Source organism: Microtus pennsylvanicus, chromosome 20 (genome assembly GCF_037038515.1).
Source record: "Microtus pennsylvanicus isolate mMicPen1 chromosome 20, mMicPen1.hap1, whole genome shotgun sequence".
Lineage (NCBI taxonomy): Eukaryota > Metazoa > Chordata > Mammalia > Rodentia > Cricetidae > Microtus > Microtus pennsylvanicus.
This window is the reverse complement of record NC_134598.1, coordinates 11,470,427-11,481,534: the sequence shown is the minus strand read 5'-3', so window position 1 is coordinate 11,481,534 and position 11,108 is coordinate 11,470,427. Positions and strand designations below refer to the sequence as shown.

Below are 11,108 nucleotides of genomic sequence, written 5' to 3'. Positions count from 1 at the left end.
TGTTTGTGGGTGCAATTACAGAATTATTGTCAAGTATATGTGCATTAATGCCAGAGTTGCTAATCTTTGTGTTCTATCCCTCTCCACCTTATTTTACTGATGATTCTTATATATGGATCCATCACACGTGTTTACCATTCCACTTCTTGACGAACACATTTATTGAGTACATATTTAGACACTTAATGAACCAAATGTCTTCTAATTTGTGTACAGATGTTCATGTGTATATATACTTTCAAACATTTGCTAAATAATGAAGAGTGTGATGTTTATGTTATACAGAAAGACTCCATTTTGTCTGTAAGAAATTGCTAACCTACAGTCAATGACTACATTATTTTCATTTTCACAAATGTTATAGTTTGAATATAAATTATTTCTCATAGGCTTATGTATTAAAGCTGAGGGTACCCAAATGGTGATCCTTTGAGGGAGGTTTTGTAAGGTTCCTGATGCATGTAGTAGGGCACTGGATGAATGCCATTAGATCTTGAGTTTGTGTGTATGTGTGTGTGTGTGAACATGTGTGTCTAGGCACAGACTGGGTGAGACTGCGGACTCTTAATGACTTTCAAAGGTTGTTAGGAGACATTTTCAGTCTACAACCAGCTGTTGGAATAACACCTGATCTAATTGTTTATTTAGACAAAACCTTAGATGATGACGAAGACTTAAATAGTCCTAGAAAATTAACAGCAGATGCTAAAAAGAAATTGATTGTCGTTGAAGAAAAATTACAGGAGGCAAATATGGATAGGGTGAATCCAAATCTTAATTGCATTCTAGTCATATTGCCTTCCAGAATTTTCCCCACAGGAATTTTAATGAAATGGAAAGATATTATCTTAGAATAGATCCCCCTCCCTCTCCAGACTGAAGAGCAGTCAGGGTTCCCTGCCCTGTGGAAAGTCCTAGGTCCTCCCGCCTCCATCCTGATCTAGGAAGGTGAGCATCCAAACCGGCTAGGCTCCCACAAAGCCAGAACATGAAGTAGGATAAAGACCCAGTGCCATTGTCCTTGGCTTCTCAGCAGCCCTCCATTGTCCGCCATATTCAGAGAGTCCGGTTTTATCCCATGCTTTTTCAGTCACAGTACAGCTGGCCTTGGTGAGCTCCCAATAGATCAGCCCCACTGTCCCGTGGGTGGGTGCACCCCTCTTGGTCCTGACTTCCTTGCTTATCTTCTCCCTCCTTCTGCTCCTCATTGGGACATTGGGAGCTCAGTCCAGTGCTCCAGTGTGGGTCTCTGTCTCTATCTCCATCCATCGCCAGATGAAGGTTCTATGGTGATATGCAAGATATTCAACAGTATGGCTATAGGATAGGGTCATTTCAGGTTCCCTATCTTCAGCTGCCCCAGGAACTAACTGGGGACATCGCCCTGGGCACCTGGGAGGCCCTCTAGGTCCAAGTCTCTTGCCAACCCTAAGATGGCTCCCTTAATTAAGATATGTGCTTCCCTGCTCCCCTATCCAACCTTCCTTTATCCCTATCATCCCGTTTCCCCAAGTTCCCCCCATCCTCCCCTTCTCACTTTCTCTCCCCGTCTCCCCTTACCCCCCTCCCACTCCACCCCCAAGATCCCAAATTTTGCCCGGCAATCGTGTCTACTTCCCATAACCAGGAGGATAGCTATATGTTTTTTGGGAGGTTCACCTTCTTATTTAGCTTCTTTAGGATATCACATTATAGACTCACTGACCTTTATTTATGGCTAGAACCCAATGAGTGAGTACATCCCATGTTCATCTTTTTGGGTCTGGGTTACCTCACTCAGGAGAGTGTTTTCTATTTCCATCCATTTGCATGCAAAATTCAAGAAGTCATTGTTTTTTACCGCTGAGTAGTACTCTAATATGTATATATTCTACACTTTCTTCATCCATTCTTCCATTGAAGGGCATCTAGGTTGTTTCCAGGTTCTGGCTATTACAAATAATGCTGCTATGAACAGAGTTGAACAAATGCCCTTGTCATATGATCAGGCATCTCTTGGGTATATTCCCAAGAGTGGCATTGCTGGATCCAGGGGTAGGTTGATCCCAAATTTCCTGAGAAACCGCCAAACTGATTTCCAAAGTGGTTGCACAAGATTGCATTCCCACCAGCAATGGATGAGGGTACCCCTTCCTCCACAGCCTCTCCAGTAAAGGCTATCATTGGTGTTTTTGATTTTAGCCATTCTGACAGGTGTAAGATGATGTCTCAAAGTTGTTTTGATTTGCATTTTCCTGATCGCTAAGGAGGTTGAGCATGACCTTAAGTGTCTTTTGGCCATTTGAACTTCTTCTGTTGAGAATTCTCTGTTCCACATTTTTTAATTGGGTTAATTAGCATTTTAAAGTCTAGTTTCTTGAGTTCTCTATATATTTTGGAGATCAGACCTTTGTCTGTTGCGGGGTTGGTGAAGATCTTCTCCCAGTCAGTAGGTTGCCTTTTTGTCTTGGTGACAGTGTCCTTTGCTTTACAGAAGCTTCTCAGTTTCAGGAGGTCCCATTTATTCAATGTTGCCCTTAATGTCTGTGCTGCTGGGGTTATACCTAGGAAGTGATCTCCTGTGCCCATATGTTGTAGGGTACTTCCCACTTTCTCTTCTATCAGGTTCAGTGTTTTCAGATTGATATTGAGGTCTTTGATCCATTTGGACTTGAGTTTTGTGCATGGTGATAGATATGGGTCTATTTTCATTCTTCTACCGGTTGACATCCAGTTGTGCCAGCACCATTTGTTAAAGATGCTTTCTTTCTTCCATTGTATACTTTTAGCTCCTTTATTGAAAATGAGATGTTCATAGGTTTGTGGGTTAAAATCCGGGTCTTCTATGCGATTCCATTGGTCGACTTCTCTGTTTTTATACCAATACCACACTGTTTTCATTACTATAGCTCTGTAATAGAGTTTGAAGTCAGGGATGGTGATGCCTCCAGAAGTTCCTTTATTGTATAAGATTGTTTTGGCTATCCTGGGTTTTTTTGTTTTTCCATATAAAGTTGATTATTGTTCTCTCAAAATCTGTGAAGAATTTTGATGGGACCTTGATGGGGATTGCATTGAATCTATAAATTGCCTTTGGTAGAATTGCCATTTTTACTATGTTGATCCTCCCAATCCAAGAGCAAGGGAGATCCTTCCATTTTTCTGGTATCCTCTTCAATTTCTTTCCTCAATGGACTAAGGCTCTTGTTATGCAACCCCTAGATTTAGGTGGGGGCTCTCAACCTTCAGAAACACCAGATAAAACAAAAACATTTGTCTTATAGATTACTAGGGTCACCAACCTAACCACATAAACTTCAACCTACAGTCTGTCCTGCCTATGGAATGTGATAGGGTAAGGGTGGCCTAGAGAGTGAGGGAGTAGCCAGCCAATCGCTGACCTAGCCTAAATTCCAGGACAGGAGAGTAAAACCTTCCCTGACACTGCCTGAAGCACAAGGACCTGTTGGAACTAATTGATTCCTGGCTTTCAGCTGTTCTTCCCTGTCTAGAGCCTTCTAATTGAAGTTTCTAGAAGCTCTGCCTATCTTAGAGGATCAGAGGATGGGATTTTCACCTGTTGGCCATTGACTGCAATATATTTAAGCCATCATGGTGCTATTAAAGGGGGGCTTTTTGGTACCAGTGTTGGAAGGTCTGTGTGTCGGTCTGTCTCTGCTTGTGTATTCTCAACCTCCAGCCCCTTGCCCAAAGCTTGGGAACTGGGTTCTAGCGAATAGAGTGCAGACGGGGGCTGTGGTGCATGGCATGGACCCACAGGCTGGATGACCCAGAGATCTATGGTAGAACCTAACAGGACTGGGGGGATGTCAATCTAATGGTGCCTAAGAATATTCTCTAATACTCAGATTGGTGCCTAACCCAGTTGTCAACCAAGAGGCTCCATCCAGCCATTAATGAAAACATTAGGGCGAGCTCTGGCCTTTCTGGAGAAGAGGGGGAGAAAGGATAGCAGGAGACAGAGGGGTCAGAACACCTTAGAAACCCCACAGAATCAACCAACCTGAGCTCAGAGAGACTCACAGAGACTAAAGCAATAACCAGGGAGCCTGCATGGCGCTGACCTAGGCACTCTGCATATATGTTATAGTTCCGTGGCTTGGTCCTTTTGTGGGACTCCTAACAGTGGGAGTAAAGGCTGTTTCTGACTCTTTTACTGGCTTTTAGGCTTTTGATGGCTTTTACACCTCATGCTGGGTCATCGTGCCCAACCTTAATACATGGGGAGATGCTTACTTAGTCTTACTGCAACTTGATATGCTACATTTTATTGATATCCAGGAGAGACCTGTCCTTTCCTGAACACAAATGGAGGAGGAGTGGATTGGAGATTGAGAACATTGGGGGTTGGAGGAGAAACAAAGAGGAGAGGAGGGAGTAAAAACTGTGGCCTGGATGTACAATAAATAAATGAAATAAATCACTCGATCTTGGATAAAGCTACCTAAGGGAGCCCAACTTTACTGAAGTTTCATAATGAAAATCCTTTCTGTTTGGTTCTTTTCTTAAATGCCTGAGGAATTATTAGAGTAATGTGCATTGGGATCTCTAGAGACATAGTTTATAGCAGTCTTTGAAAGAATAACTTTTTAAACACATTGGTGGTGGTGGGGTCTGGGGAACACATTTGGATAGCATAAAAAGTGTAATAACCTTGGGAAATGTTGATGTGAATCTCAAAATCTCATGAGAATTTCCATCCTCTGTTGACATTTTCATTGAGGCAATAAGATCAGGAAAACCCCCAAATAATATGATTCATTTTGTAGCTATGTGGGCAATAAGTAGGAAATGATTTAAAACATAAGTAACTACAATGAGATAAGGGGACCCTACACTCCAGTCATTCTGAAATAAATGAGATAATGAAATCATTTATAAGAGGACCTTCACAGTGAGAAAAAGAAGCCATGAATTCTGGTTTAGAGTCAGATGCATCCAGAGAGCACAATAGAGCCTTTGTTCAGATCAGCATTATGATAGGACAGTTAAATATGAACACTCAGATCTCTTTGTCCAAGTACAACTGTGCCTGTATTCTTTTAAGGTATTGTTCTAATATTTCAAGTAAATGTCTGTATTTTAAAGACTTTTTGACAAACTAATATTGGATTCAAATAAATGAAAGTAATTGATTTTGGCTAAATTTAAATATAACAATGACTGCTATGTCTATTGTAATTTATTTTGTTTCTTTTTTGAGCTTCAGCATATTTTTATTCATCTTTTTATATTTTTACTTAAGGAAAAGAAGAAGTAGACCATGGAATAACTTGACAATTGAAAATTGAAAATTCCTTTTATTTTAATATTAATTTGACACTCAAAATTGTTAATACAATTAATATGAAGTTTCATTCATGGGTTCAATTTCTAGTGTAAACTTTGTTTTGGGTGTGGAGGATTAATTGATACATGTAATTGTTGAAGTTAGACAAAAGTATGATCTTAAGTGTCGAATTTCTAACGTTTGTGTCGTAGCTGCAGGGATTCTTTTCATTGCTGCCATGAGATGATTTGTGTAAATTTGGGAACATTGTAAGAGATAACATCATAGTTATCTGAATGTGAAAGAAATATCCTACAAAAACAACATTTCCTTTCTCTCGTTTTTATTGGCATCGTAGGTACACAACAACAGCAGAATCTGCCCCTTATTCCAAAGGATGATGTGAGTGAGCCCCCACCCTGCCCCTCCTCAGGCTCCTTCCTATTCTTGGAGTTTCTACTTAAGCTTACACCTATCACAAAATCTACATTAATTTTTTGAAACAACTCGATATTATTAGAAAGTAGCTTAGTTTGTTCTTGAATATGTATCTTTAGTATTTATATTAATATTAAAATATTTTATTAGTTAATATTAATGCATACTTTGTGAATGATCATTTTGATAGCTTAAGACAGAAAGTATTGTCAGATAATGTCCTGAGGATCATGAAAATTTAACTTGTTTAAATGTTTGATGGTGAAGATTCCCTAGTTTTCTCTAGAGATATCATTATTTTTAATTCCTATCTTCAGTATGCTAGCTGTGCACAAACCAAGCAATTTTGTTTCTTTGGGGGCAGAGTTAAATTTTATTTTTTAAAATAAAATATAAAATAACTAACACACTGGAAATGGACAAAACAAACAAAGAAAAGAGCTTAAGATGAGACACAAGAAACAGAGACCCACTTGTAGGAATACTCAAGAATCCCATCAAAACATCAAAGTGGAAGCCATAATGTGTATGCAGACCCATGCAGGCCATGTTCTAGCTACTTTGGTCTCTGAGTTCATATGAGATTTGCTCATGTTGATTTAGAAGACCTTGTTCTCCTGATGTCCTCCATCCCCTCTGGCTCTTACAATCTTTCTGTCTCCTCTTCTTTGAGGTTCTGTTAGCTCGGTCAAGGGCAATTTAATAGAGATATCAAATTTAGGGCTGAGTGTCCCAAGGTATCTCATTGCATAATGTCTGGCTGTGAGTCTCTCTGTTTGTTCCCATCTACAGCATGAAGAATCTTCCCTGATGATGGTTGAACAAGGTAATAATTTGCTTCCCTGGCATTTGCCACAATTTTGTTACTTAATACCCTTTCAAAATACACGTAGTAATATTGCTAATAACACACTCTCTCCCTGTGATCCACCAGACTCAGAACCTTCAACTGAAGGACTGAGTGCAACACCAAGCATGTTCTCAGTTCCTGCATCTCTTTACCTAAAGCATAGCCAGGGATTTTATATCTTATTTTAGGGAATTACATGCTTCCTAAAACTTGCGTTAAGGTACTCATGATATACTGTTGAAACTCAGCTCCTGCTTTTCAGACCACACAGATCCCAAAGACTGAGGTTTTCAATCTTTGAAAGGCAAATATAGCATCTACTCACTCTTAAGTGTATACTAGCTTAAAGTAAAAGATAACTTTGCTACCACTCACAGACACAGAGAGACCAGGTAATAAGGAAGGTTCATGGAGGGATGCTTGGACCTCCCTGGAAAGAGGAATAAAAGAGACTTTAATGAATTGAATGAGGATAGGTGGATATGGGAACATGAGTGATAAGGTGGAGTGGGGACACCTGGAAAGGGGTGGCATTTCAGGGACATGTAAAAGTCTAATGCAAGGGAACCTCCCAGGAAGCCACTAGAATGACCCCAGCCAAGACTTCTGGCAATAGCATTTAATAGCTTTAATTTGCCATCTGTTATAACCAGATTGGTGCCTAGCTCAACTGTCACCAAAGTGTCATCCAGCCACTGATGGAAAAAGATGCAGATCCACAGCCAAACCGTAGGCTGTGTTCAGGGAATCCTGTAGAAGAGAGGGAGAAAGAATGGTAGGAGACAGAGGGGTCAAGGCCACCTAAGAAAATTCACACACTCAACTGATACGAGCTGATAGGGGGTCACAGGGACTGAACCAATAACCAGGGAGCTCACATGGGATTAACATTCTAACCTAGGCACCCTGCATGTCTGTTACAGCTCTGTGGCTTGACCATCCTTGGGGATTCCTACCAGTGGCACCCGGGGCAGTCTCTGACTCTTTTCCTGGCTTCTGGGACCCTACTCCTCATACTTGGTCTCCTTGTACAACCTTAATATATGGGGAAGTGCTTAGTCTTACTGCAACTTGTTATGGTACATGTTATTGATATCCAGGGGAGACCTGTCCTTTCCTGAACAGTCAAGGATGAGGAGTGTACTGGGTGTTGGGAACAGAGACAGTTGCAGAAGAGACTGAGAATTAAGGGGGAAGGGAAGCTGTGGCCTGAATGTAACACAAATACTTTTTTCACAAAAGTTCTAATAATTGGTGGAGAAAATTTTCATGCAGAACAGTTCCTATCACCTAACAATTTAGATTCACTAGCCTTTTTCTTTTTCAAGCCCATGATCCATCTCTAAAGATCTTTATCTCACTAGATTTCCAGATAGCTATGTCTTGATACCCCTACCTCTAAAACCATATTTCTATGTTTGCATTTTTGGTGTTTGGCTATACTAATATTAATTTATTTTACTGTGTTGTCAATATTATCACCCCAGAAAACAACCACTATAGTTTGCTATTAATATTGGTTTTACAAGACTGTTCCCACTGACTTGATATTGGAGTAGAAAGTACACAGAATATAGGATAACAACAAAAATTAAAGCAATTGAGATATTAATAAGACTGGAAAGGAAAGCATTGCCTAGACTTCTTTTAAACTTATGATATAAGAACACAGTTATGAAAGCAGTGATAGAGTTGAAATCCTTAAACTTGATTATTCGAGTTAGTTGATGATAGTCTTATATGAGATACTGAAGAAGGCATGTGAATGTGCTTGTTCCTGTGTTTGCATGCATGTGGGGGGACTGGGACAGGGAGAGTGAGGGGAGATAAAAATACACACTGCTGTGCTTCAGGGAAATTTGGATTTGTATGCAAACCTTTTAAAATTTTGCTCAAGCCAACCTCTTTAATTGAGAGAAAGGTAATACCATATCAATTTTAAGAGATATAAGAAAGTAAGAAAAGAACACTTTCAGTTTCTTTAATTTCTCCTTATGCATTCATATAAAAGAGATGAATGATTAGCACCATTATATAAGTTACTCACAAGTAGAATTATAAGTTAATATCTTTGTTTTCTGTCCAGATGCCATGAAGCTGTAAGCTACTGTTTTCCTGGCACAGCTCTCTTTAGATCGTTGATGAGTACTGTGTTGCTGTCTGAACCTTTGTCTTCTCAACGACTAGGGTACTTCAGAATTACTTATCACTAGCATGCTTCTGTAGTGATAACCTCCCTCCACCCACCTCTCTCTTGTCCATTTAGAGCAGATAACAGCCAGAGGACCACAATGAAGAACCACACAAAGGTGACAGATTTCATCCTAGCAGGTTTGACTGATGACCCGCTGTGGAAAGTTGTCTTATTCATCTTCCTGCTTCTTACCTATCTGCTCAGCATCACTGGCAATCTGACCATCATCACACTCACCCTGGTGGATGCTCACCTGAAGACCCCCATGTATTTTTTCCTTCGGAACTTTTCCTTCCTAGAGATTTCCTACACGACTACATGCATCCCCAAATTGCTTGCTATTATGGCAACTGGGGACAAAACCATTTCTTATGGTGATTGTTTAACTCAATTGTTTTTTGCTATCCTATTTGGAGCATCCGAATTTTTCTTGCTGGCAGCCATGTCCTATGACCGCTACGTGGCCATCTGCAAGCCCCTGCACTACATGACCATCATGAGCAATAAAGTCTGTATGCAGTTGGTCCTCAGTTGTTGGATTACTGGCTTCCTTATCATCTTTCCACCACTCCTGTTAGGCTTGAATCTTGACTACTGTGCTTCTAACATTGTTGATCATTTCTACTGTGACACCACTCCACTCTTGCAGATTTCCTGCACAGACACACAGCTCTTGGAGATGATGGCCTTTGTCTCGGCTTTGGTGACACTCTTACTCACATTGTTACTGGTCATAATTTCCTATATCTACATTGCCATAACAATTCTAAAAATCCCTTCAACCAGCCAGAGGAAGAAGGCTTTCTCTACATGTTCTTCTCACATGATTGTGATATCCCTCTCGTATGGCAGCTGCATCTTCGTGTATGTTAAACCATCAGTCAAGCAGAGAGTATCTATTTCCAAGGGAATTGCTGTGCTCAACACCTCAGTGGCTCCACTTCTGAATCCTTTTATCTACACCTTGAGGAATCAGCAAGTGAAAAGGGCATTCGTTAATACGATACACAGGATTGCATCTTTCTCAAAGAAATGATTATGCAGTCGTTGCCTGGGGGACCAGTCCCCAGCAGCACAGGGCTGAAATACATGTACAGAGCTGGCACATATTATGATTTTTTTTTAATTTGAGGGGTTAAGTGAAAAGGACCCTTCCACACTCTCTTAATCCTTCTTCCTTTATTCTTCTTATGTGTTCTGATTCTGTGTTCTGTATTCTCTTTTCTTATCTCTATCCTGAAATGAGTTTTCTCTCTCTCTTGGTGTTTTCTTTCTTGCTCTCTTGATGTTTTCCTTTCAACTCTCTCATTGTTGATGTTTTCTTTTTAACTCTTTCTAACTCTTTCTTTATTCTTTTTCTTATAGCTTATATACCCCAGCTAAATCTTTCAGGCAATATAAAAACAACAATGTGGTTATAGTCTATCTTTCAAGTGAATGATTACAATCAATACAAGTAAAAACGTCCTGTTTTCCATATACCTTAACATGATTAAACATTTTATGTATTATCGGGTGAAAAATAAATAATCCCACAAGCCCACATGCATTTGTACCCAAGCAACTTGTTACAGATGACCAGTAAGCAAGGTATTCTTTTACTGGTAGACTGAATCTTTGCAGTTACAAAGCAAGACAAATCACTTTATTACTTATCTTGAAAGATAATCTTATAAGGAATGTTAAAGGAATCACAAATTTAAACTTTTGTATAGAAAAGCAATCAGTAAGCTCTATTTTAAATCTTTAGGGTGCACACCCAGCCATCAATATTCTTTTTTTTTATATCAGGGTATTGAGGGAAGAAATGGGTATAAGGAATTAATCATCATCCTTGATCACAATCAAGTCTTCACAAGGAAAGTATGTCAGTTAGTAATAATTGTGCTGCTTTGTTTTTTGATTCTTTACCTCAAAGCTATTGTCAAAATATTTCAATCAGCCAGGCAGTGGTGGCGCACACCTTTAATCCCAGCACTCGGGAGGCAGAGGCAGGCGGATCTCTGTGAGTTCTAGGCCAGCCTGGTCTCCAAGAGCTAGTGCCAGGACAGGCTCCAAAGCTATAGGGAAACCCTGTCTCCAAAAACTAAAAACTAAAAAAAAAAATCAATCTAACCTGAGGTTATCCAGGAGAAAAATCCCTGCAAGACAAATGAACTTGAGTTCCCACCTGCTGCTGCTCTGACACAGCCACCAACACTATTCTATTTCATTATATGGAGGAAAATGAATGCAGTTTACTTGTTTTTTTTTTTTTTGGTTTTTCGAGACAGGATTTCTCTGTGGCTTTGGAGCCTGTCCTGGAACTAGCTCTTGTAGACCAGGCTGGCCTCGAACTCACAGAGATCCACCTGCCT

The 11,108-nt window shown here is 40.0% G+C and overlaps 1 protein-coding gene across 2 annotated transcripts; it reads left to right on the top strand.

The window, feature by feature from the left end:
- Window positions 1-480: 480 nt before the first annotated feature.
- Window positions 481-9,787, top strand: LOC142838572 (olfactory receptor 6C74-like). Of its 2 annotated transcripts, XM_075954061.1 has the most exons (2): window positions 481-497; window positions 8,842-9,787. In XM_075954061.1, the coding sequence occupies exons 1-2, from the start codon at window positions 481-483 to the stop codon at window positions 9,785-9,787; spliced, it is 963 nt and encodes a 320-aa protein (XP_075810176.1). The 2 variants fall into 2 exon arrangements, with proteins under 2 accessions (XP_075810176.1, XP_075810178.1); XM_075954063.1 differs by lacking the exon at window positions 481-497 and having other exon boundaries at window positions 8,840-9,787.
- The last annotated feature ends 1,321 nt before the right edge of the window (window positions 9,788-11,108 follow it).